This window comes from Panthera tigris, chromosome E2 (genome assembly GCF_018350195.1).
Source record: "Panthera tigris isolate Pti1 chromosome E2, P.tigris_Pti1_mat1.1, whole genome shotgun sequence".
Classification (NCBI taxonomy): domain Eukaryota; kingdom Metazoa; phylum Chordata; class Mammalia; order Carnivora; family Felidae; genus Panthera; species Panthera tigris.
The window spans coordinates 6842677-6870504 of NC_056674.1; the positions used below are offsets into that span (position 1 = coordinate 6842677).

General features: G+C 41.8%; 1 protein-coding gene and 1 long non-coding RNA gene across 4 annotated transcripts in view; one reads left to right on the top strand and one right to left on the bottom strand.

Moving 5' to 3' along the window:
• The window catches only part of LOC102972227, a 53779-nt gene extending 46306 nt beyond the window's left edge, over positions 1 to 7473 (bottom strand). Inside the window, exons 1-3 of one of the 3 annotated variants that reach the window (XR_006212095.1) lie at positions 7369 to 7473; positions 4981 to 5088; positions 789 to 836 (exon numbers count right to left, since the gene is read on the bottom strand). This is a non-coding gene — a long non-coding RNA (uncharacterized LOC102972227). The remainder of the gene's footprint in view (positions 1 to 788; positions 837 to 4980; positions 5089 to 7368) is intronic. The other 2 variants (XR_006212094.1, XR_443792.3) reach the window with 2 other exon arrangements.
• Positions 7474 to 7536: 63 nt separating this feature from the next.
• Positions 7537 to 27682, top strand: LOC102972517 (zinc finger protein 577). Its single transcript, XM_042970236.1, has 5 exons — positions 7537 to 7683; positions 16445 to 16644; positions 19253 to 19379; positions 19650 to 19745; positions 25913 to 27682. The coding sequence occupies exons 2-5, from the start codon at positions 16630 to 16632 to the stop codon at positions 27244 to 27246; spliced, it is 1572 nt and encodes a 523-aa protein (XP_042826170.1). The 5' UTR covers positions 7537 to 7683; positions 16445 to 16629; the 3' UTR covers positions 27247 to 27682.
• The last annotated feature ends 146 nt before the right edge of the window (positions 27683 to 27828 follow it).

Here is a 27828-nt window from a genome sequence, read left to right on the forward strand (position 1 = left end):
TGACAGCTCAGAGCCTGGAGTCTGCTTCAGATTTTGTGTCTCCCTCTCTCTCTGCCCCTCCCCCGCTCAGCTCTGTCTCTCTCTCTCAAAAATAAACATTAAAAGAAAAAAAAAAGCAGTGAACATGGCTGGGATTTCAGTGGTACATTCTGCCTCATGCATTAGCAGGTAAAATCACAGAGAAATACAACTCTGTTAATCCACTAATTGTGGAATTCCTTTAACGAAATACTAAAGTTCTTGTGAAACAAAGGTTTGTGAAGATGAGGAACATTTGAGAGCTTTATGTACCTTTTCTAATTTGACCTATATGTCATGTAATACACCTGATGAACATTTTCAGACAGGGTACCTTGAACCACATTCCTAATTACCATGTTAGTGATTCCATAATTTAGAGGAGATAGTTTCTGCCCTACATCACTGGCTAACATTATCACACTATATTCACTTTTCCCATTTGTGGATTCTTTTTTTTTAAATTTTGTTTCTTTTTTTTTTAATTTTGTTTTAGAGAGAGAGAGTGTACGCATGTGAGCTGGGGATAGGGGCAGAGGGAGAGAGAGACTCAAGCATGACCCTGGGATCATGACCTCCACTGAAATCAAGAGTTGGAAGCTCAACCAACTGAGCCATTCAGAATTAAAACAGGGCCAGGAAGAAATTAAGTAAATAATAAAACAGGGCCAGAAAGGACCAAACTTTCCAAGTAACCTCAGGTGCACCTCTTTCTCTTTTTCTAAAATTTTCTTCAATTCTAAAATTCTTCAGTATCATATAATGTTTACCTTGTTGCATTTCTTTGGCTTTAGATTTTATTTCAGGCAACTGAAGTCCTTCAAAAAGAAATGAATATTTTAAACTCATGAATATAATTTAATGTCCTTTGATGAGTTTAATTTCAATTTAAAAATAAGAGCAAGCATTATACAATGTCACCATAAAAGCGATTTTTAAAATTTTCTAGACCTGAAAAGATAGAGAACCCAGGTTTGCAAAATGAACTAAAAGCCCAAGTACAATTAGTAATTTAAACCTACACATTAAATAACAATACATTCCAACAAAGCTCTCAGTAGTCATTTTCGAAAACATGAGAAAGTAAGGTAGGCAATTTGAACACAAATTAAGAGGATTACTTCCATCCTAGCTCTCCCCGTCCCTTCCCTGATTATTGAATTCTCAGAATGCTGGGAATCTGAAGTTCTAAATGCCTGGATAACTATCCAGTTGCCTCCCCTTGGAGGCAGTACCCTGTCTAACCCTAACTTTTGCTTCATTGATGGAACCACCCCAACATTCTTCCTAGCATCTATTCCCATTTTCTTTCAACTCAGAGGGACTGAGTCCTACAAACACGAGGAAGACAAAAGTAGATCTTCATAGAATCAGCCTTGGACTGGTATCTCATGCTCCACAAAGCCAGAGAGACTTGGATTTGGACCTAGAGTAGGCATAGGGTTTCTGGAAGAGTAGGGTGAATCTAGTGCTGGAATTACTGAAGGCCTGTAACCAGCCTGGAAAGTATTTTTGGAATCTGGTATGTATAATTAGTTAAATGTAGTCAGGGGTAATCACAGGGGCTGGCATAAACAATACAGGAAGAAGTTCAGACCACGTCTACTGGTGAAAAACTGATCTGAAAAGGGCATGAGGTCAGGTCTCAGGGAGAAACTAAAGGTAGAGGTCTGTCAGACGAGATAGTTGAGTGGCATTTAGGCAGTTGATTTTTTTTGTAAATCAATGACATAAACACCACTAGAATCACTTGAAGAGAACATTTCACTTGTTTTCGAGATTTTGATATGGAATATAAAGACCTTGGGTCATGTATAAACGTTACCAATTTTAATACAAACCATATTACAATATCAACTTTATGCTCAAGTGTAAGGTCTTGAATGTAAGTTATACACTGTAAAAGTTAGACTATAAGCTTCATGAGGGTAGGGAACTTCTGATAACCCCTGTATACAAGATGTCTAGAAGAATATGTGATATAGGGTAGGCACTTGATACACATGGTTAGTTGACTGAATCCCATCCAATAAGCAATCTTGCTTAACTGAGATTTAAAGCAGGGCCAGGAAGAAATTAACTAACCAAATAATAAAACAGGGCCAGAAAGGACCAAACTTTTCAAGTAACCTCAATGTATCCCAAAACAATTCTTTGTAAGAGGAGCGCTTCAAGAATATTTGTAAGAGAGGCATCTGGGTGGCTCAGTCGGTTAGCATCCAACTCGGTTTTGGCTCAGGTCATGATCTCACAGTTTGTGGGTTCGAGTCCCATGCTGGGCCCTGCACTGACAGTGCAGAGCCTGCTTGGGATTCTCTCTCTCTGCCCCTCCACCCCCACTCTCCTCTCTCTCAATAAATTAAATAAATAAATAGAGTGCAAAAATATCCTGATCTCCCCTGTTGTACCTACTCCCCCATAATCCCATAATAAAGTTGATAAACCTATCAGGCAGGAAAATGTGACCAGTGTTGAAAGACCAATCAAAAGTGACCTAGAACTGATATCAATGCTAGATTGAGCGAACAAGAACATTGTATAAACGGTTATAGCTGTATTCCATTATATCAAAAAGAGGAATGATTAACATGTTAATAACAACAATGTCTTGGGTTGATAAGTAATACATTTTACTTCATATTTTATAAACCTTCCCAGAATACTGTTGTTTGTTCACTATCTTGATCAGAGAGTGAAGGGCCGTTAGCAGTTTCCCCTAGGCATTTCTCACAATACCTCTTTTGCCACTTGGCCAAGAACATAAGGCCGCCTTTTTTTTTTTAAGTTCAGGTTCTCTGAACAGTTTTTCACTTTTTAATAAAATCTTTTGTTCTCACTATGCTTAAATTTGTACTTTCTTTTGCCTTGCCATAAAGTTCACTGATGTTTTGCATACACGAATAGGGTAAACTATGTTTACCTGTTACCCACCTGTTTTTCATTTTGGATAGTTTGTATTGCTGTGTCTTTTCAGTTCACTAATTTTTTCTTACACAATGTCTACTCTGCTAGGGACACCTGGGTGGATAAGTCCTTTAAGCTTCCAACTTCAGCTCAGGTCATGATCTTGTGGTCCATGGGTTTAAGCCCCACATGAGGCTCTGTGCTGACAGCTCAAGGGCCTAGAGCCTGCTTTGGATTCTGTGTGTCTCTCTCTCTCTGCCCCCACCCCTCACTTACACTCTGTCTCCCTCTTTCTCTCAAACATAAATAAACACTAAAAAGAAACAATGTTTGCTCTGCCATCAATCCCATCAAGAGTATGTCTTATTTCTAGAAATTTGAATTGGGCCTTTCTTTTTAGATTATTCATATCTCTATTTAATATGGTTTATTTTTTGGGTCTGGGTGGCTCAGTCAGTTGAGTGTCTGACTTCAACTCATGTCATGATCTTGGGGTTCATGGGTTCAAGCCCTACACTAGGCTCTGTGCTGACAACTCGGAGCCTGGAGCCTGCTTCAGATGCTGTGTGTGTCTCTCTCTTTCTCTCAAAATAAATAAATAAGCACCAAAAAACAAAAACAAAACATGGTTTACTTTTTTTTTTAAGTTTTTATTTAAGTAGTCTCTACAAATCACAACCCTGAAATCAAGTCACATACTCTACCGACTGAGCCAGCCAGGCATCCCAACATGGTTTACTTTTAACCTAATTGTGACAGTATTTAAAGTGAGTTTTCAGTATTTAAAGTGAGTAGTTCCAGTTAAGCATCTGACTCTTGATTTTGGTTCAGGTCATGTTACCATGGTTTGTGAGTTCGAGCCCTACACTGGGCTCTAGTGCAGAGTGTGCTTGGGATTCTCTCCCTCTCTCTCTCTCAAAAATAAGTATTTTTTAAAAAAGTAGGCAGCATATAGTTAGACCTAGGTTTTTGTTTTGTTTTTTAATCTAGTTGACAATCTCTTTTTATTGGGGTATTTAGGTCATTCATAATTAATGTGGTTATGTTCAAATAATGTGCAATTTGTTATTTATTCTATCTGGTTTTGCTCTCCTTTTTGTCTTTTTCTACCTTCTTTTGGAGTAGCTATGTTTTATGATTATTCATATCCTTTGTTGGCTCATTAGGTGTAACTTTGTTATTTAAGTGGTTCCTTTAGAGTTTACAGAATGTATCATTCACTTAACAGTGTATCTTCAAGTTATCATACTTTTCACATGTAGTACTAGAATCTTGTAATAGTATACTTCAGTTTTCTGCAGCCAGATCAGCTTCGTTGAAGAGATTATCTTCTGGATGCTCCTGGGACACTTTTTTTTTTTTTTTTTAAACCCTAGGATATATTTTTAGGGGATGGATAAACTGGCTTTACATAATTACACGTTAGCATTTCTAACTCCATATACTTTCAGAATCTTTAAAAAATATGAAGAAATTTCTGGCATTTAAACTTTAGGCCACCTTTGAGTCAGGTTACATTCAACCAACAAAGCAAACTAAAGCCATTCTAACTGAGCTTACACATTAAAGCCAGAATCCATTCATGGTCAGCCCATATTGTTAAGTTTGCCTGATCCAAATTTTTATTCCTTTTTACCATAATCCCACAAATGTTTCCCAGGATTCTCTTTATATAAGCAATATATATATATATATAAATAAATCATAACTACATTGTGTTTATCCAAGGGATGCAAATTAAGTTAGTTGGTTTAATTTTCTTTTTTTTTTTTTTTGAGAGAGGACGCAAGTGAGCAAGGGCGGGGTGAGAGAATCCCACAAGGGGCAGAGAGAAACAGAGGAAGAGAGAGAGAAGCGGGGCTCACCCAAAATGGGGCTCAAGCTCACCTAATGTGGGACTCAAACTCATTAACTGTGAGATCATGACCTGCGCCTAAGTCAGATGCTTAGCCGACTGAGCCATCCAGGCACCCCTCACCACTGTATTAGACTGCTTTGGCTGTCATAACAAAATAACACAGAGTGGGTGTTTGAAACAACAGAAATTCATTTTCTTACAGTTCCTGAGGCTAGAAGTTCACAATCCAGTTTCCAGCAGATTTGGTTTCTGGTCAGGACTCTAGCTGCCGTCTCCCCATGTCCTTGCAAGGCATTTCCTCAGTTTGTCTGCACAAAGAGCACTCTGGTGACTCTTGTGCTAAGGACACCAAACTACTAAGATCAGAGCCCTACCCTTTGACCTCATTTAACTTTAATGACTTCATTAGAGGTCCCATCCCCTAATATGGCCACACTGGGTGTTAGGGTTTCTACCCGTGAATCTAAGAGGACACCAACATTCAGTCCATAATATTCGACCCTTAACCACCCCCCAATTCATGACCTTTTTGCATGCAAAACACATTCCATCCCAACAACCCTCAAAGTCTAACTCATTCCAGCATCAACTCTAAAGTCTATATAATCTAAGTCTCATCTAAATCAGATATAGGTGAGACTTCTGGTACAATTTACCCTGAGGCAAAATTCCTCTCCAGCTGTGAACTAAAATTAGAGAGGTGATTCACTTCCAAAAAAAATGGTGGGACAGGGGTAGGATAGACATTCCCATTCCAAGAGAGAGAAATTAGAAGAAACGGGGTGATGAGTCCCAAGCAAATCCCAAACCTAGCAAAGCATATCCCATTAGATCTTAAGACTCAAGAATAATCATCTTTGGAGTGCCTGGTTGGCTCAGTCAGTGCATCCAACTCTTTTTTTTTTTTTTTTTTTTTTGATGTTTATTTATTTTTGAGGGAAGCAGAGAAAAAGGGAGACAATGATCTGAAGCAGGTTCCAGGCTCTGAGGTGTCGGTGCAAAGCCTGATGCGGGGCTGTACTGCATGGATCACGAGAGCATGACCTGAGCCGAAGTCCGACACGTAACCAACTGAGCCACCCAGGCACCTCTCGGTGGGTCCAACTCTTGATGTTGGCTCAGGTCATGATCCTGGGGTTGTGGGATGGAGCCCCAAGTCTGGCTGTGTGCTGAGCATGGAGACTGCTTAAGATTCTCTCTCTCTGCCTGTCCCCCGGCTCTCTCATTCTCTAAAAATTATTTTTTCCTTAAAGCATGGAAGCTAATAATACAGGCTTTAAAAAAAAATAATGATCTTCGGTAATTTATCTTTGGTTATGCTCTGGCTGGTAGGCATTGTAGGCAGGACTCATAACAGTCTTGCAACTTTACATTCAAACCATCAATTTTACATTCTGCGTGTCAGTAGAACGTTAAGCTCCACGAAGGGTATTTTTGTCTGCACTTACAGCTTTTGTATCCCCAGCACGCAGAACAGTGTTTGCCACATTTTATAAGCATCTGCTGAGTGAATGAATGAATCATTAATCCCTTTAATGGGGAGGCGCTCTGATTGTGGTTGTGTAACTATGGGGAATGAGTTTTGCACTGGGAGCTCCTCAGTTTAATCATTTGGGCTGAAATATTGAATACAACCACTTCCCTTTCTTAGAGGTTTTTTTTTTTTTTTAAGTTTTTAATTTTAAATACAATCTACCCCCAAGATCAAGAGTCACATGCTGTACCAACTGAGCCAGAGAGGCCCCCTCAGCACTTTTTTTTTAATGTTTTTAAATTTTTTTTTAATTTATTTTTGAGAGAGAGACAGACAGAGTGTGAGTGGAGGAGGGGCAGAGAGAGAGGGAAACACAGAATGGAAGCAGGCTCCAGGCTCTGAGTTGTTAGCACAGAGCCCAACGCGGGATTGGAACTCACGAACCGTGAGATCATGACCGGAGCCAAAGTCGGATGCTTGGCCGACTGAGCCACCCAGGCGCCCCCCATACACCGCGCCGCCCCCCCCCCCCCCCCCGCGCGTCAGCACTTTTGATGCAAGGAATTTTCCATCTTTATGGAAGGAAAATCTTGCCCAGCCTTTGGCTCCTTCCACCGTGGGAGAGCCACGATTCTCCATTGGCTCTGCCCCTTCTGTTGACCCCTAACAACCACCAGCCACATTTTCTCCTACACAAATCATACCAAGAGCTCTATGATTCTGTTTACCTACTCTCTGACCAACGGCTTTTTCAGCGGTTCTCTACACCCTAGACTGGCCTGAAATGCCACTTTCTCCACAAAGCCCCCTCTAGCCAGCATTCCCAAGATGCTAGCCGGGTTCCCTCCCAACTGTTGTTCCCTTCGGCTCGGGCTTCCTCCCGGTCGAACTTCTACGCTGGCTGCGCCCACCCGGCTTTTCCCTAGCCTTGAAATCAAAGTGTCAAAGTCCGCCACCTTCTCGGCCCGTCCTGAGAAGAATTCTGGGCAGGCCCGAGTTTCTGAGAAGCTAAGCAGTTTATGCACTGCCCCTGGTGGAAGTTGTAAATTCGGGGTCCAGGGGGTCAAGTGGCCTGGAAATGAAGTGAAATAAAGCGTTTTCAATAGCTTCTCACCGTCTTGGGCCTTCCCGCGAAAAACAGAAAAAGAGATAACCCCCGCCGTAGGGCAATAGGTGGAGAACTGGCGGCTCTCTTCTAGTAGCCTGGAGCGGGCGCTGCAATATGACGTCACAGAGGCCGAACCCAGCGCCAGAATTCGCGTCTCTGGAACGACGCGCGCTGACCCTTATCGGTCACCATCCTTTCCGTTTCTGAGGGTCTGGGAGAGGCTGAGGTGGGACTCAGGGGGGTCTGTGGACGCAGAGGCAAAGTGTTTAGAGACGTGGTACCGTGGTTTTCTCCAGTGGTGAAGAGCGAGGCCATCGCCAGGTCAGTGTCGGTTCTGGGAGTGTTTCGGGGCCAGGGAGAGCTCGTTGGTTTTTGGTTTTTTGTTTTTCAAACCCCGGAGCTCGTGGGGGGTCGGTGTTGGGGGAAGCTAGTGGGAATTCCCGCTGGGGTGTTCTGTGTCGGAGGGTCACGTGGGGGTTCCGTGTTGGGACGTGCACTTGGAGAGAGCAGCGCTGTGGGGTGTCTGTGGTCGGGGAAAGCGGGAGTCGTGTCCGTGTCGGTGACTGCCTTTGGGGAGTTCCGTTGCTGATGCTTTTCACATCCTTACTTTTGAAGATGGGGTTTCTGGCCACTTGCGTCCATGTTGACTGTATGTTCTTATTGAAAGTACATGTTTTCAGTTTTATTTCCTGCCCATGTAATGACATGCCCAAACTCTTACATACTCCGGAAAATAACTCTTGTTAAAATATAGTGGATTTCGCTTTTAGTGTTGGGATCAGTTTTGTGTAGGTAGTGACATAATTTTATCAGCTATTTCCATATTTTTAACTCTGGAAGTTTTCATCTTTCTTTTTTTTTTTTTAATTACTGCAGTTATGTTCCATCAAGTGGGTGCTTTAATTTGGGTGGAACTGATGAGGGTTAGGTCCACCACTTTCTGGAACATTTGACGGATTTCCTTTAACCCAAGTGTTTAAAAAGGATTTGACCAGCTGTGGTGGTAATTTTTCCACATGTGTCTTAGACATATCTGGTTATGTTTATTCCTAAATAGTTTATACTGTTGGGTTGCCTGGGTGGCTCGGTTGGTTAAGCGTCTGACTTTGACCGAGGTCATGATCTCACAGTTCTCAAGTTCCAGCCTCGCATCAGGTTCTGTGCTGAAAGCTCAGAGTCTGGAGCCCGTTTCCGATTCTGTGTATCCCTCTCTTTCTGCCCCTCCCAGGCTTGTACTCTTTCTCAAAAATAAATAAAACATTTAAAAAAATTTAAAATAGTTTATACTGTTGTTGTAACGGTAAATGGTGTGGTTTTTCTCCATATGACCCCACTCCCTCTTTTTTCTTTCTTCTAATTTTATATAATGCACAAGAACAAAACTTTAAAAGGTACACTTATTCTGTCACCTCAGTCTACTACCGTTACTGCTACTAGCTTATAAATCAATTCCTTTATATTTTCTAGTTGACTGTTTTTGTTATCTGCAAATAATTTTGGTCAGGTGGCAAGTGTATGGACTGTGGAATAAGAAGAACCTGCTTCTGCCTCTGACTTGGGTAGGTTAATGTCTGAGTCAGTTTCTTCATTTGTGAAAAAGCTATCGTAATTCCTAGTTCGTAGCGTCATTATGAAAATTAAATTAGCAGATGTTCTTTAAATACAAAGTGTAGTGCCTGGCACCTAGTCTAGTCTGAATAAATGGTAGCCATGATTTATCAAGCTTTATTCCTCTTTCTCAAAGATCCCCCCCACCATTCTCAAAGATCCCCCCCCCAGCTTTAGTGAGATATAATTGACATATAACATTCTGTAAGTTTAAGGTGTACAACTGTGTTGATTTAATATACTTATGTATTGCAAAATAATTATTACCTTAGGTTAGCTAACACCTGCATCATGTCACATAATTACTATTTCTTTAAAAAAAAATTTTTTTTAACGTTTATTCATTTTTGAGAGACAGAGAGGGACAGAGTATGAGCAGGGAAGGGGCAGCGAGAGAGGCAGACACAGAATCTGAAGCAGGCTCCAGGCTCTGAGCTGTCAGCACAGAGCCCGACGCGGAGCTCGAACTCACAAACTGTGAGATCATGACCTGAGCCGAAGTCGGACGCTCAACCGACTGAGCCACCCAGGCACCCCCATAATTACTATTTCTTTTATGTGGTGAAAACATTTAAGATCTACTTGCTTAGATCTTAAAGCTTTCAGTTCTATGGTACAGTGTTGACTGTAATTACTATGCTGTATATTAAAGCTCTTCGAATCACTTTATAAAATTATTTTCATTTATATTTTTCCTCTCTCTAATATTTGCTTTACAGATGGCTAGATTTCCCAGTGTCTTATATTCCTGGGAGAAACCATACTTCTCCATAATGATTTGTTCTTTTAATATGTGGTTGGGTTTTATTTGCTAATATTTTACTTAGTATTTTTGCGCCTAGAAATAAAAAGATGTCTCAGATTTGCTTTAGAATAATCCAGTGGTAGAGGGAGATGAGTGGTGGTGTAGATATACAAAATTAGGTTTGCGTTGCTAACTATTGAAGACACAATGGATGTGAGGAATTTGATTATACTGTTCTTTCCTCTTTCTTTGTGCATGGGGTTTAATTATACTGTTTCTTCTTCTTTGATTTGGAATTTTTCATAATAAAATTTAAAAATATTTGCTTCTACATTTATAAGTGAAACTGAGCTGTACTTTTCTTTAAGAGTATTTTTCAAGTAGGGGCGTCTGGGTGAGTCAGTCCTTTTGATTTTGGCTCAGGTCATGATCTTTCAGTTCGTGGGTTGGAGCCCTGCATGGGGCCCACTGCTGTCAGCACTGAGCCTGCTTCAGATCCTCTGTCCCCGTCTCTCTCTGCCCCTCCCCCCACCAAATAAATAAACATTAAAAAAAAAATTAAGTGGCGCCTAGGTGGGCCAGTTGGTTAAGCATCCTACTTTTTTTTTTTTTTAATTTTAATGTTTATTTTTGAGAGAGAGACAGACAGCATGAGTGGGGGGAGGGGCAGAGAGTGGGAGACACAGAAATCTGAAGCAGGCTCCAGGCTCTGAGCTGTCATCACAGAGCCCGATGCAGGGCTCAGACTCACGAATTGCGAGATCATGACCTGAGCTGAAGTTGGACGCTCAACCGACTGAGTCACCCAGGTGCCCCAGCGTCTGACTTTTGATTTCAGCTCAGGTCATGATCTCATGGTTCGTGGGTTCCAGCCCCACGTTGGGCTCTGTGCTGATAGCCTGGAGCCTGCTTGAGATTCTCTATTTGCCCTCTCCTTTCTCTCTCCCTCTCTCTCAAAAATAAATAAATTAAACATTAAAAAATTATTTTAAAGTATTTTTCAAGGGGCACCTGGGTGGCTCAGTCAGTTAAGCATCCAGCTCTTGGTTTTGGCTCAGGTCATGATCTCACGGTTCGTGAGTCTGAGCCCACATTGGGCTCCATGCTGGCAGTGTGGAGCCTGCTTGGGATTCTCTCTCGCCCCCTCTCTCTGCCTCTCCCCTGCTCATGCTTTTTCTGTCCCTCTCTCAGAAATAAATAAATTAATTTAAAAAATTTTTAAGCATTTTTAAAGTATAAATGAAAAATGAAAAAATAAGCTATTATAACAACCTAGGAGCGCCAACTCATCCTAATCCCCTTCTTCTCTAGAGGTATTCTTATCCTAAAAACGTTATATTAAATTTGCCTGGTTGTTAACTTTATGCAGATGGAACCATAGGTTACCTGTCCTTTTGTATCTGCCTTCTTTTGCTCAGTATTTTGTTGTGAAATTCATCTAAATTGTTGCATATAGCAGTAGTTAATTTCTTTTCATTGCTGTGTAGTATTCTTTGGTGTGATTATATTATGTATCCATTCTGCTATTAACAGACATTTAGGTTGTTACTGACTTGTGTCTATTATGAGTAGTGCTGACATGAACATTTTTGTACTTTTTGGTGCATAAAAGCTGTACTGGGTATACACTTAGTAGAATTCCTGAAGTGTAGGGTGTACTAGATACAAGGAGAAGTGACAAATGCCCAGTGATAATGGGAGTTCTCAGCACACCTCTCTCAGTAACATAGAACAAGGAGAGAAAAAGCTAGAAGGCTATAGTTTAACAGTGGTCGGCAAACTTTCTGTAAAGGGCAGCGAGAGTAAATATTTTAGGCTCTGCGGGCCAGATGGTCTGTCTGCACCTGCTTAGCTCTGCCATTGTAAGATGAAAGTAGCCATAGAAAATACATAAACAAATGGGTATGGCCGAGGTCTGGAAAAACATTATTTACAAAAACAGGTCACCAGCCTACGATAGTGCTAACCCTGAACCGTTAGAATAACATGATTAACAAGAATAACATGATTAACAAACTTGATTGATGTGAAACACTCCACCCAACAATTTTCCTCAGATGCACATAGAACATTTATAAAAAGTTTGCATGTGGTAGGCCAGAAAGCCAGTCTAAACAAATTTCAAAGGATTGAAATCATTTGGAAGATTTTCTCTACTACAGTGTAATTAAGCTTAGAAAGCAATACCAAAATGATATCTAGAAAAATCTCCATTTTGGGGCGCCTGGGTGGCTCATTCGGTTAACATCCTACCCTTGATTTTGGCTTAGGCCGTGATCTCGCAGTTCGTGAGTTCAAGCCCCACATCAGTCTCTGCACTCTTAGCACCAAGCCTGTTTGGGATTCTTTCTCTCTCCCTCTCTGTCCCTGCCCTACTCATGCTTGTGCTCTGTCTTAAAAAAAACATTTTTAAAAAAGAAGGAAGAATGAAAATCAATGTATAAGCAAGCATCTATGTAGTTCTCTCTTTTTCTAAAAAAATCTAGTGATTAGTATTTTATTTACTTATTTTAATATTTACTTATAAAAAAATTTTTTTTAACATTATTTATTTTTGAGATACAGAGAGAGACAGAGCATGAGCAGGGGAGGGGCAGAGAGAGAGGGAGACACAGAATCCGGAGCAGGCTCCAGGCTCCGAGCTGTCAGCACAGACCCTGATGCGGGGCTCAAACTCACAAACCCCGAGTTCATGACCTGAGCCGAGGTCGGACGCTTAACCGACTGAGCCACCCAGGCACCCCTAATATTTATTTATCTTTGAGAGAGAGAGAGAGGGAGAAAGAGAGAGAGAGAGAGACATAGAGTGAGCAGGGAAGACACAGAATCCGAAGCAGGCTCCAGGCTCCGAGCTGTCAGCACAGAGCCCAACATGGGGCCCAAACCCATGAACCACGAGATCGTGACCCAAGCTGAAGTCAGATGCTCAACCAACTGAGCCACCCAGGCGCCCCGTAGTGATTAGTATTTTAAAGTGCTGGCTTCATACAATTAGTACAGAAACTTCTCCTACTTTACTGTGATCTGTGAGAGTTTATATAATACCAGAATCATCTGTACTGTAAACTTTAGGTAGAAGTCATCAGGCCCTGATGACTGTTTTCTTTTTAACTTTTTTTCATGGAGATTCAGAGTAGAGAGAACATTACAATTCATGCCCATCACTAAGCTTCCACAATTATCAACTCATGGCCAGTCAGGTTCATCATGCCTCTGCCACTTCTGGTTTTTCTCTGGAGAATGTCATAGCACATCCAAGGCCTGTTGTCCTTAAACTTGTAAATATTCTATTGTGCATCTCTAACTGGTAAGGTCATTTAAAAAATTCATAACCAGTAGGCCATTTTCAAATGTATCAAAATGAATAATTCTTTTATTTGATCCAAGACCCAGTGCATATTCATATTCAAGTTTTTTCTGATATTGGCAACGTTGCCCTTAACATTGGATTGTTTGAGTTATGACCCAAATAATGTGCATTACATTTCCTTCTTATACCTCTTAGGTCTCTGTTATTCTTTAACAGCCCCTCTTCTGTTTCCTTTTTTCCTCCTCTTATGTGTCAACATGTTGCATTAAGTATATGGCACCATTAATGAAAGATTCTTGCCAAGAGAGTCATCAGACCTCATAAGTCCCAACTACCCAGTTTATAAGAAAAGTTTAGGGGAGGTGGGGAAGAACAAGTTAAACTATAGAATGATGAAGCACTCAGCCAAATCCTGAAGCTAGGGTATCTTATGGGCCAGGGTACTTGTTTTCTTCTGTCCTCCCTTCATTCCTTCTTAAAGCCTATGGCTGTCGATTTACAATGACTTGCAACATCTTTAGTTTTATTTCAAGTGGAGATTTTTTTTTAATTTAAAAATATTTAATTTTAAAAAAAATCCTGTGGTATTGCAGGGAAGAAAAAAGACGTGAATTCCATTTTCCCAGTCTACAGAGCCAGCTATAACAGTTATTCACATTGTTATATTTATTTTTGTGTGTATAAACACACACACACACACACACACACACACACACACACACAGATATAGATGTATTGCCTTACTTTGGCAGAAATACAGTATCATATTATATACGTAATGAGTAGAAATGTGCTTTGTTCATTGAGCTGTATAGCGTGGACATTTTTTATTTCCGGAAATATGTATTAACATATTAAATAATCACATCATATTCCATTAGGTAGAATATAATTATTCATTCAATTAATCCTCTATCAGTGGACCTAAACAGTACCTCAGGGGTTTCTACACACCCCCTCTCCTCAAGTTCAGTAATTTGCTGGAACAGCTCACAGAACTCAGTAAAGTAACTACTTTACTTACTATCACCAGTTTATTATAAGAGATACAAAGGAACAGCCAGGTGAAGAGGTACATAGGTTAGTGTCCAGAAGGGTCCTGAGCACAGGAGCTTGTGTCCCTGTGCGGTTGGGGTACACCACCCTCTTGGCACCTCGAAGTGTTCACCAACTCAGAAGCTCTCCAAACCCTGTAATGTAGGAGATTTTGTGGATTAAATAGGCCTGATTGATTAAATCATTGACCAAACTCAATCTCCAGCCCTTCTCTGCTTCCCAGAGGTTCCAGAGGTGAGGCTGAAAGTTCCAACCCTCTAATCATGCCTTGGTCTTTTTGGGGACCAACTCCCATCCTGAGGCTATTTGGGGACCCCCAGCCACCAATAAATCATTGGCATATAAAAGCTACTCTTGGGGCGCCTGGGTGGCTCGGTCGGTTAAGCGTCCGACTTCAGCTCAGGTCATGATCTCATGGTCCGTGAGTTTGAGCCCCGCGTTGGGCTCTGTGCTGACAGCTCAGAGCCTGGAGCCCATTTCAGATTCTGTGTCTCCCTCTCTCTCTGCCCCTCCCCTGTTCATATTCTCTCTCTCTCTGTCTCAAAAATAAATAAATGTTAAAAAAAAAAAAAAAAAAAAAGCTACTCTTGTCTCTCTCCAGAGAGTCCAGGGATTTTAGGAGCTCTGTGCCAGGAATCTGGGACAAATACCAAATATCTATTTCCCATTGTACCATGAGTCTAAGGAAGTAGCCACTCCATTCCTAGGTTTGTAACAAAAAGAATACTGTATCTTATGAACTGCTTTTTTAAATATCAATTTAGGCTTTTCTCCTGTAACCTATTAATTTATTTTAGTGGCTACTAAAATAAAGGGCTAATAAAATAAAGAGGTTGGCTGCCAACCTGACATCTATGCCCCTTAAAAAAAAAAAATCCCTATTTTATTTAGACAGCTATCCATCTGGGAACTTGACCTTAACATTCAGCTCAGCAGGAAATGCAGATTAGTCCTACCAGTCAGGGTACGTCGTCCATTGCCATTCTCAGTTTCATTGCTGTGTTCCAGGCGTGAACATTTTATGCAGCTCTGATCTGTTAAATGTGAGGGAAAGTCTGCCAAGGAGCTTCTTGGAAACAGTTGGGTCCTTGATCTCCATTCCTAGAGATCTCAGTTGTAAACTCATTCCTATCTCACTCCCTAGTTGCTGCCTTGTAGGGTGAAAGCAGTATTCAAATTGACTTCATGGTGTTGGTGTCCTCAGTGTGGGTCTCCAGTTTCCAGCATGGCTCCAGGGCTTGGCCCGTGGGGAGACTGATCTCTGATCTGCTGCTACTGAGGCAAGAATGAGGCTGCATTTGCTTTCCTGATTATGTGGAAGGAGCTGGCTGGGGGTGCACAACAGATATTACAAGAGACAGTTGCAGGGGCTCTGTTTTTGTAACTGTGACCATATAGCCACTCCACAGCATGGCCACTCCACAGTGTGATGTGCCAAGGGAGTAAAGTTCATAAAGTGCATGAGAAAGAGAGAGAGAGAGAGAGAGAAAAAAAACAACTGTATCGTGAGGCTATTGGAAAAGGGATATGTCATAAAGGAGAGAGGCAGATGTGGATTCAGATCCCACGTTGCTACTTAGGAAGGATGTTAACCTGGACAACACACTTCACCTGACCAAGTCTCAGCTTACTTGCGCTTAAAATGGAGACAATGCTTGGGGCGCCTGGGTGGCTCAGTCGGTTAAGCGTCCGACTTCGGCTCAGGTCATGATCTCGCGGTTGGTGAGTTCAAGCCCCGCGTCGGGCCCTGCGCTGACAGCTCGGAGCCTGGAGCCTGTTTCGGAATCTGTGTCTCCCTCTCTCTGACCCTCCCCTGTTCATGCTCTGTCTCTCTCTGTCTCAAAAATAAATTAACGTTAAAAAAAAAATTTTTTTTAAATGGAGATAATGCTTACCTTATAGAGTAGTACTGAGGATTAAATAAGACGATGGTCATGATTTGTATAGTACCTTGGTCTTCAAATGGGATAATTGCTCCAGTGCAATAAACAAAAATTTTAGGGATGTGTAGGCACAGGTGGGTTTAAGGCAGTTTCCAAAGCCACCACTTATATACATTATCTTTCCTAAAATTGATCTGTGTGAGAAATTGACAGCAGGCAAGACCATGAGCCGTGTTCTTCTCCCATTTCTTTCACATCCATTCTTGTCCAACTTTGCCCCCCCCCCCAAAAAAAAACCAGACATTCCTCTCACCCATTCCGTATCTTCCCATGGAGCCTGGCCTCATAATGTAAAAGCTTCCTGGGTGTTAAAGAGACAGAGGAAATGTTGGGGCCTGTTGTTAGAATCCACACAGCCGAAGAGAGCTGTGGTCCCAGGTGTATGTCCTCTTGCCATTGAATTTGCTCTTGAATCCACAGGTTCTAGTCCAGGGGAACGAGGCATTATTGGTCCTAGAAGGAGGAGGTTCCAGGCCTGGGAGATCATCATTTCTGGCAGCAGCCTGACCTGAGATACCTTGCCTATATCTTCTGGGCAGGCCCAGAGCAGACAGAAGACAGAGCATATCCTGGAGTTTCTAGCCCTTTTTTAAGAACAGGAGAAAATGACCAAGGCCCAGGTGAGGTTTGTTGTACCTTTCTGTCCTTTGTTTCCCAGTGGATTTGTGGAAGCTTCTAACAGTTTGATAAAATGAGACAGTATATGTTGATAAAAGTCAGGGTCTGTTGGAAAATAAGTTTGGGTTATAATCTTCAAATCTGGGCAAATTAGGAAGCAAGGGATATGTATAGGTCCTAGGGTCCATACAAAGTCCTTAAGGATGGGAGCTAAATGGCTGTATAAGGCCTTGTGGGCTGCCTTAGCTTTGAATTTGTGTCTCCTCCTCTTGGCAGCTGTGGTACTAAGAAAAACACGAAATATTACATGATTTGCAGTGTCTGTGAGGAGAAAGCAAACCATTTCTTCAGGGAAAGTAATCTCATTGCTCAGAGAGTCTAAGAAATTTCTTTTCCTAGCTCTCCAGAGAGATTTTGTGGTAGACAGTGTCCTCGATATCAACCATGTAATAAAGGCATAGGATGCTTCCTTTGGCTTTTTCTCATCGTGTTCCTCAGAGTAAGCTCAGGGGGTAATGCCAGAGCAGGACTGGATTGGACAGAATTCTTCAAAAGCAGTGCACCTTGACAATAGAACCTTCCAGCAGTCCACACTTTACCCAGGAATAAAGCCTGGATTATTTAATAGAATGAATGGGCTGCTTGACCTTTGAGCCATTCTCCATGAAGAATTCTGCCATTTGGCGGAAGACAGCTAAAAGTTCCATTCTTTGATAACAGCTTGGAATACAGATAGTGACAATGCTCCCTGTACACCTTTTTGTTTGTTTGTTTTCTAGGGAGAGAAAAAGAGAGAGAGGATGCACCTGCACGCATGTTATGTGTGAGAGAAGCAGAGAGAGAAAGGGAGACAGGATCCAAAGCAGGCTTTGTGCTGACAGCACGGCCCCTCATTTATACCTTCTTTTTTAACTTTTTAAATTTTTTAATGTTTAATTTTGAGAGAGAGAGAGAGAGAGAGTAGGGGAGGGGCAGAGAGCTAGGGAAACAGAATCCAAAGCAGGCTCCAGGCTCTAGGCTCTGAGCTGTCAGCACAGAGCCCGATACAGGGCTCGAACCCACAGACTGTGAGATCATGACCGACCTGAGCCAAAATCGGACACTTAAGCAACTGAGCCACCCAGGCGCCCCTATACCTTCTTAACCACAGGTTCAGAAAAAGAAGTCAGAGTCAACTATTCTTAGTTTGGCCTTTGTATTTTTATTTTATTTATTTTAATTTTTTTTAATGTTTATTTATTTTTGAGAGAGAGAGACAGAGCACGAGTAGGGGAGGAGCCGAGAGAGAGAGGGAGACTTAGAATCTGAAGCAGGCTCCAGGCTCTGAGGTGTCAGCAAAGAGCCCGACACCGGGCTCCAACTCATGAACCGTGAGATCATGACCTGAGCCAAAGTCAGATGCTTAACTGACTGAGCCACCCAGGTGCCCCTGGCCTTTGTATTTTTAAATACTTAATGGTGCATGGCTATATTTAAATGTAAAAAAGTCAAGCAAAAAGAAGTATTTGCACTAAAAGAGAATATCCCCTTTTACCTTTTCCTGCCCAACCCCCAAACCAAGGAGTAACAGATGTTAATAGTTTGGGTCTCTGATTAATCTCTGTATAATTGACATATGGTAGAATATATTTATACACATTTCTATATGCATACGTATGTGTATATGTTAAGATTTTTTAGGGGCGCCTGGGTGGCTCAGTCAGTTAAGCATCCGACTCAGCTCAGGTCATGATTTCATGGTTTGTGAGTTTGAGCCCTGCATCCGGCCTGCTGCTGTCAGCTCAGAGCCCACTTCAGATCTTTTCCCTCTCTGTCTACCCCTCTCCCACTCGCAGTCTTTTTCTGTCTCTCTCAAAAATAAATAAACATCAAAAAAATCTTAAATCTATAAAGATTTTTGGTCTTTAATCTATAAAGATATGTCTGGAATACATATATACTAGTTGGGGACTTGATTTTTTTTTTTTTCATGTAAGAGAATGCCTTGAAGATCATTGATACCAATGTTTATATCTACCAAATTGATTTTAACGTTTGCATGGTATATTACAGCATGGAGGTGCTGTAATACATTCTTGCCTGCTTTTGATGGGTGTTTAGATGATGGATAGCTTTTCACTTATAAACAAAGAATGAACATTTCCTTCTGCACATTGTTTTGTCTCTGAAAATATTTTTTTTCGAATATTATTTTGATACTCTTTTAGCCTACAAAGAACTAATTAGTAGAATTCCATGGTGCTGTTGGCTGAATGTTTGTGTTCCCACAAAATTTATATGTTGAAATCTTGCCCCCCAGGGATGCTGGTGTTAGGCGGTGGGGGCCTTTGGACCAGCAGGTGGGCCCTCAACAGAATACAACCATGCTGGCTCCTTGATCTGGGATCTCCTACCTTCCCCAACTGTGAGAAATAAATTTCTGTTTTTATAAGCTACCCAGTCTGTGTTATTTTGTTATAGCAGCCTGAGACTAAGACACAGGGTCCTGTGGTATGTGAAATAGTAACCATGCACATAATTTATCACAGGAAGTCAATCAGAACGTGTTCCTGTCCCGCTTTTCTGCATCATCTGTTCTGCCTTAGAGTGCATTGGCATTGGTTGTTACAGGCACCGTTATCATTTGAGGACGTGGCCGTGAGCTTCTCCCGGGAGGAGTGGCGGCTCCTGGTCCCCGCCCAGAAGGACCTATACCGGGACGTGATGCTGGAGAACTACAGGAACCTGGTGTCAGTGGGTGAGGACAGCATCACAGTCAGTTGTCTTTCATTTCTCATTGAGTAGAACCCATAGTGTCTCTGAAATATCTCCTGGTTGGCACTAACATGTGGTAGGGTATAGACTTTTATTTTCCCGTTTGGCCCTAGAGTGTATACGCTCTCCCTTCCCCCAGGAAAAAGATTTTACTTTACTGAAGTACAAATGATGCATAAACTTTCTCCGGTTTTTGTAGGTGCCCAAGCTAAAATACTTGGTGCCAAGTCTTCAGTGATTTCCCATTTTACAGGATACCAAGCCAGCGAACCAGATTCACTCTTCCAGTTGGAGCATGGAGGACCACTGTGGGCAGTAGAGGGAGCAGCTCCGAGGCCACCCTGTCCAGGTGAGTGACTGAAAGGAAAACCAAGAAAACTAGAATTCCAGTCGGTCAGGGAAAGGTTAACACTTGGTTGTGTCGAGAGCTTTTCTTATACCAGTTGGTGACACAAATATAATCAACTCCTTTCTGTATCTTTGTTCTTTATTAGGGCTGTTCTTGTCAGCTATTAAAGGATGAGGTTTTCCCCACACCCCGTTTTTTTTTTTTTTTTTTTTTCTCATTTCTAGATCTGATTACAGTCTGTCTCACCTTGGATCCAGATTCTTACCTGGTTCTCTCCTGCCTCAGCTGTGCACACCTTCTTCCTTATTTATTTATTTATATTTATTTATTTATAGAGGTCGCCCAAGAGTGGGGGAGGGACAGAGGGAGAGGGAAAGAGAGACTATCAAGCAGGCTCTGCACCGTCAGTGAGGGGCCGGATTCAGGGCTCGAACTCATGAACTATGAGATCATGACCTGAGCCGAAATCAAGAGTCAGATGCTTAATTGACTGAGCCCCCCAGGCGCCCCTCCCTTTCTTTTTCTGCAGCGTTCCCACTTCCTCTTCTCTGCCTGCTTGCTCTCAAACAGATGGCTTTGCACTTGGCCCAGCTCTCATCTTCTGCACATCCCTGCCCCTTTTGAAAGGGCTGATATCCCTCCCTGCCAACTCACGTCCCCTGAGGTCATCTGAAACCACACGTACCTTGTCTCTCAGGGCACCTCTATTTCTTCACCCTCTGCTTCCCCAACTTGCAGGTTCTGTTGTTTTTTTTTAAATCTTCTGCTTGATTCTCATATTAAAAGTTTCATTCATTGTCAAGGCCTAAGCCCCTGTTCTGAGAGAGTCCCAGGTTGGGAGAGTCCCAAATTGACCTCTTCTGCTAACGTCTAATCTGCACTGTAATGCAGGTATGTTGCCAGCCACCAGGGCAGCTGCCCTTTGACGTCCTACTCCCCATATGCGAAACCAGAGTCCTCCTTTCTCCCAGATGATGTCTTCGCCATCATAGAGCGTATTCATATATACTGACGAGTTAAGCTGTCTGTAGTCTGACAGTTATTCCCAAGTGGACACCTGCCCTTCTGTAGTGTGATCTGACCTTTAATTCTCTATTTTGCCTGCACCCAGGATAATTATCCTGTGAAATCCTTTTTCCTTCTGCTTCAGTGCCGGAACCTGAGATCATTTTTCCTCCTGGTGAATCCTTTCATTTCTAATGCATTTTACTTAGTTTCTGCTGTACTGCTGTGCACACTGGTGCCTGGTCACCGGTGAGTTTTGCCTTGAGTTTTCTGTATTTCTCTATTACTTTTTGGAAGGTCTTTGCTGTTTGTATTAAATTTGTTGTTTTGGGGTGCCTGGCTGGCTCAGTCAGTGGAGCATGCGACTCTTGATCTTGGGGTTGTGAGTTTGAGCCCCGCATTGAGTGTAGAGATTACTTAAAAATACAATCTTTAAAAAAGCTCTTTTTGTTGTTTTGGAAAGGCCTTTGGAAATTGTATGCACATGCTCAATTCCCACCTCAGAGTAGGCTGTGATCATTTAGACTTGGATTGCTGAGTTGCTGCACTCACCCCCACACTGGCTGTTTGCAGTTTTTGGTTTGTCCCTTTTTTTTCTTTTCTTTTGAGAGAGAGAGTATGAAGGGGAGAGAGGGGCAGAAGGAGAGGGTGAGAGAGAATCGTAAGCAGGCTCTACACCCAGCACAGAGCCTGACATGTGGCTTGATCTCATGACTGTGAGATCATGACCTGAGACAAAATCAGGAGTCAGGCACTTAACCGACTGAGCCACCCAGGCACCCCCGGTTAGTCCCTTTTTTTTTTTTTTTTTAATTTTTTTTTTTTAATGTTTATTTATTTTTGAGACAGAGAGAGACAGAGCATGAACGGGGGAGGATCAGAGAGAGAGGGAGACACAGAATCTGAAACAGGCTCCAGGCTCTGAGCTGTCAGCACAGAGCCCGACGCGGGGCTTGAACTCACGGACCGCGAGATCATGACCTGAGCCGAAGTCGGACGCTTAACCGACTGAGCCACCCAGGCTCCCCAAGTCCCTTTTAATGGTATGGCTGCATTCCTTTGTGGGCAGAGGGCATTAAAGCAGTGAAACTTAATGAGAAAACATGAAAGTGAGAATTGGTTAAAAAAAAAAAAAAAGGCCCACATATATTTAGAAGTTGAGAAGATAAGAACCCAGCCAGGTAGAGTGAGAAGTATCAGGGCTCTGGAAGGAGGAGGGTCAGAAGATGTCCCAGAAACAAGCCACAAACTTATTCTGGGGAGGCAGAAGTGATATATTTTATTGAATGCCACAGATACCACAGTGTCCAGTGAAGTAACGGCTGGCATCTATGCATTTGATTGTGTTGCATTTTTACGTCCAGATACTGCCTTCTTTTTATCTCCCCAGAGTTCCAGTGCACACTTGGAACTCCATCTTCCCTAACGTCTCTGTACTCTGTCTAAACTGCACTGACTCAGTCATGATCGACAGGTGTTATTGTATTGCTTCGCTGGTTAGGATGAGGCTTCCTTTTCCATACAGAGAAAGGGTCTCTATCTCACTCTTCCTTACTGCGTACAGACTGCATAATCATTCACGTGCATCTGTTCATCACATCTTGAAAACAGGTCTTGCTTCGGTTTTTTGTTTGTTTGTTTGGTTTTTAAATCAGGGATCTGCGTAAACTGTGTGGGAAGTTTTTCAAACCACAGACTTTGTCTCTTAAGATTTATCTTCTGATCTACTCGGTATGGGGAGGGTCCTGAGCAAATGAGGTTGGAAATGCTCGCTAGGCCAGCTGTGCTTTGATCCCTGTAGTAGAACTGCCACCCAAATACAGCTCCAAAAGGTTCAAATGTAATGAAGGACAGAAATACCTTACAAGTGTCCAAAGTCCTCAGTTGCGAAGGGTTGACAGAGATGCCTGAAATTCTAAAATTGTTAGCATTTGATTATGAGGCATAGAAGGGACTGTTTTTGTAAAGTTAGAGAAAATTGAGCTTTGATAAAGTGTTACAGAAAGAATGAAGTACTTTTTGGAAGCATGATAAAATAATTTCTGCAAGAAAGATGTTAGAGTTTCAAATAAAAATGATGATGGAAGGCCTGTGGGTCAGTAAAAAGATTTTGGAGATGGAAATGAGGAAGGCAATTGAGAGATGAGACTATGTGAAAGGAAATGGCTGATTACTGTGGATTTTATGTTAATAATTGGCTTAGAAAGTGTGACTTTGGTTCTGTCTGAGCTTTTTTTGCTATTTCTAGAGAGTCTTGCTTGATAGATAGCTGGGTAGTAGTAGCATTGGAACAATAAGAAGTTAGAGCTCGGAGCTCTAGAAGGTGGAAGAAAGGCAGGTCAATGTTTTGTTCCTGGATAGAGGATGATTCTTCAGAATCTCTTAACTGGTGCCAGAGAGGAGATAGGAACAGAGATTAAGGAAGAATGTAGCATTAGTTGAAAGGAAAAAATTGGGAGATGAGTCTATTAAGTAGATTATAATGGCAAATACGGATATTACCGTATATACGGATGTGATAGTCTGTACTGTGCCGTCCATTGTGTTGGCCACTGGTCACATGTGGCTACTTAAATTTATTTAACATTACGTAAAGTTACAAATTCAGTTCTCCTGTCACTCTGGTCACCCACATTCAGGTGCCCAGTAGCCACACACAGCTAGTGGGTACCATATTAAAAAACACAGATATAAAACATTCCCATTGTTGCAGAAGATTTTATTGAATAGCACAGTACACAGTTGCAGTATGATGAAACTGAGGAGAAGCTGATGTTTCCACCAGTTAGGACAGCTATACTCTTCTCTGGGGCAAGGGCGGATGGCCCAAGGACCTATTTTTAAATTCCAGGTGGACATACACGTGTCTGGATATATTGGACTGAGGGAGGTTGTATCGTTTTTACATAGAAAGTTGAAGTATTGGGTACTGTACTACTCTAAATAGGTAATTGGTGTTATTATAAAAGTTTAGTTTTGATGTGCAGGTGGAATGAGAGGGGAAAGGTTTAGTAACAAGGGATTATTGACTATTTTGCCTCAATAATCTTGGGATAAGATTCCGTAGATCCTGCATTCTGATTTTCCAATTTCAGCCCTTTCTTATGAAAACCTCCATTGTTTATATGTTTGGTCAGCATTTGTTTGATGTTTCTGGATGGGATTTTCATATTCTCTTTGCATATCACTCTCCCAAAACTCTTAAGACTTGGAATCCATGAAATTCTTGTCCAGGGCCTTCCCCTTTCTCTGTCCATTACCTCATCTGGTTCTGTGTAGTCCAAATGTTTAAGTACTGTTTATATACTCAACTTAAAATTGTTATCTGAAGTCTGGAACTTTCTCCACACTCCTAGATCTAACTGGATACTTCATATTTGTTCTTGAATGTTTATCTCAGACCTGATGCATTCCTCAAAACGGAACGCTTGATTCCCCACACATACCAAACCTAACTCCCTGATTTTCCTCATCGTATTAAAATGGCACCAGCACCCTACACAAATGCTTAAGCCACATATCGAGGAGCTATCCTCAATGATTCCCTTTTCTTCTTCTAGCACTCATTCTTGAGTGAGCCTTCTCTTTTCCTCCTGTCACTGTCTTTCCCTTCTCTGTACTATGTCCTTGTTTTTACATTTCTCTAACTCCATTATAGTCAGTCACAGTGAAGCTGCTGTTACCTCTTTTGAGCGGGGGAGAGGCAGAGAGAGTCAGGGAGAGAAAGAATCCCAAGCAGGCTCCACACTCAGCACAGATCTCGGCACAGGACTCAGTCTCACAACCGTAAGATCACGACCTGAGCCAATATCGAGTTGGATGCTTAACCTACTGAACCATCCAGGTTCCCCAGAAGGTGCTGTTACCTCTTGCCTGAACCCTGCTATAGATTCTTGTGTATTCTTTCAATATTTTCACCTCTCCAGTTCATTCTTCATGCAACAGCCATGTGACATTTGGAAATACCAATTCAGAATGGGTTGTATTCCTGCCAGAAAATGTTTGGTGGCTTCTGGCCATCGCTCTTAGCATAAAATCCAGTTTTTTTAAACTTTTTTTTTTAATGTTTATTTATTGTGTGAGAGAGAGAGAGCACACATGTGCATGCAAGCAGGGGAGGGGCAGAGAGAGGGGGAGATAGAATTCCAAGCGGGCTGCGTGTTGTCAAGTGTAGAGCCCAATGCAGGGTCTTGAACCCATGAACCTTGAGATCACGACCTGAGCCAAAATCAAGAGTTGGATGCTTAACGAAATGAGCCACCACCCAGGCACCCCAATAGGAAATCCAGTTTCTGACAAAGTCTCCCTACATCATCTATATGGTCTCAGTTCTGCCTCCCTTTCCAAACTTACCTGTTTCTACTTCACTCAAGCCAAGGACATAATCCAGGTGCACCAGCCTCTCTTATGTTTCTTGATCATGCCTAAGATTTTCTGCTTCTGAGTTTTTGCATTGGTTGTTCCTTTTTGGAATGTTATTCATCGAGTTATCTGTATAACACCGCTCATTCTTACCCTGTGATGTCACCTTAACTTCCTTGTCTCATGGATGATTATTTTATCTAAGACTAACCTACCACTACTCTGTCACCTTCTTCATACACACTGTTTTGCACGTTCTGTAATTTTTTTATTTCTTTGGTTACTTGTTGATCCTCCCTTCCCCCCATCTTTTTCTCTGTCTTGTTACTAGAATGACAGCTCCACAGAGACAGAATATATAAGTTACCTTAGTGTGACCGATATATTGTAATTCTAATATTCAAACATAGTATGGTAATATTCTAATATCATATTCTAATGTATTCCCAAACACCAGCGCATTTAGTGTTTGTTGGGTGAAAGGACCCATCCCCTCCATCTTCTTTTGTTCTGTTCCAGTCACAGTGTGGTTCTGTTTTTACTTGTCTCCATTTTGCAAGGTCCTATTTGGAGAGAAGCCTAAGTTATATTTATTCATTGTAGACTATCCATTGTTGTTTCTAAAGTACGTGTTTTTCCTTTTGCTGTTTTATAGTGTTGTCTTTTTCTCACAGAGCACAGGGTACATTTCTCTTAGACTTCGATCTTAGAGCTAGCCCAAACCATGGCTTTTTTTTTTTTTTTTAACCTTCTTTTCCCCCTAAAATTATCATGGATGTTTTCATTGTTCTTTTTCCTAGAAGAAATATGGGAGATTGACCATATGCAGTGGCAACCAGAAAACCAAAACGAGATTAAAACTTTGGAAAGATGTCAGCAAAATTATGCACTTGGAAATAATTTCAATTTATGCAAAAGTCTTGTTCCTTTAACACAAAGACACAATAAATTTGGTTCACATTGTAAAGGTTTGAAATCACATTTAGGTTTTGTTCTCCAGAATAGAAGATATGCAGGAGAAGATCGTGATGAGTTTAGTGGATATGGGAAATCCTCTGTCTACATCCAACAGGATACAACTCTTACTGGAATTAAATGCACTAAATCACAGCTCGGTGAACATCAAAAAACTTACGCAGAAGAGAAACCACACGAATGCAGTGAGTGCGGTAAGGTCTTCTCCAGGAAGGCACAGCTCATTAGACATCAGAGAACTGAAAGAGGAGAAAAGCCCCATGGATGCAGTGAATGTGGGAAGACATTCATGAGGAAGATTCAGCTCACTGAACACCAGAGAATTCATACTGGAGAGAAGCCCCATGAGTGTAATGAATGTGGAAAAGCGTTCTCTAGGAAGTCACAGCTTATGGTACATCAGAGAACTCACACAGGAGAGAAACCCTATGGATGCAGTGAATGTGGAAAAGCCTTCAGCAGGAAGTGCCGGCTCAATAGACACCAGCGATCTCACACTGGAGAGAAGCTCTATGGATGCAGCGTGTGTGGGAAGGCCTTTTCCCAGAAGGCATACCTCATTGCACATCAGAGACTTCACACAGGAGAGAAGCCTTACGAGTGCAGTGAATGTGGAAGAACTTTCTTTTTTAAGTCAGACCTGACCAAGCATCAGAGAATTCATACAGGAGAGAAACCTTATGAATGCAGTGAGTGCGAAAAAGCCTTCAGGAGCAAGTCAAAGCTCATTCAGCATCAGCGAACTCATACTGGAGAGAGGCCGTATGCATGCAGTGAATGTGGCAAAGCCTTTGCCCACATGTCAGTCCTCATGAAACATAAGAAAACTCATGCAAGAGACAAAACTATAAATTCACTGAAAGTGGAAAAACCTTCCTCAGGGAGTCATAGCTCTTTATACGTGAGTAAACTTGCCCAGGAGCAAAACCAGATGAACACGGTGCCTGTGGAAATACCTTCTTCGGGAACTCAGCCCTTGTTAAACCTCAGTGAGCTCCTTGGGGGTAGAAATGTAGTGTTTGTGGAACAGCCTTTTCTAAGAAGTCAGGCCTCAGTAAGTAATCTGGAGTTTGCACAGGGAATATGTCTTGCAAATGCAGTGAATGTGACCACACCTTCTGTAATAAATTATGTCTTATATGTTACAGACATTGTGTAGGAAAGAAAATCCTCTGGTACCAGGATCTATCTGATACTAGAAAAGCCTTTAGCAAGAATCCTCCACACATTCTATGTGAGAGCTCATTTGGGGCAGAAGTGCTGTGGAGGCAGTGGTGGTGGAGGCTACGTCTGTGAGAATTCAGACTTATTAAATATCCATGAAATCCCAGTCCACAGAAATGCAGCTATTGTGGGGAACCCGTTTCCCGGAGATGATTATCTCCATTGCTATCAAAGAATTCCCACAGGACCAGAACATGAGGAAAGAATGTGATGATGTTTTCAATGATAAGTTGTACCTAATCACATGCCAGAGAAGTGTAGAAAGATATTAGAGACACTGAATACAGACAGCATTTTTAGTAAAATGTGGAAGAACTCATAGGAAAGAGAGACCCCTGAATGCAATAAAAGATGGAAATTCTATCACCAAACTAATGTGTCACAATTTTATACCTTGGGAATAAATCTGGGAAAGACTTCTCTAATAAATGAAATCTTGGGCACCAGGAATTGCGTTATGTAGCAAAAACCTATGAATATGATGAATGTGGAGATACAAGTGTATTAGTTTCTTATC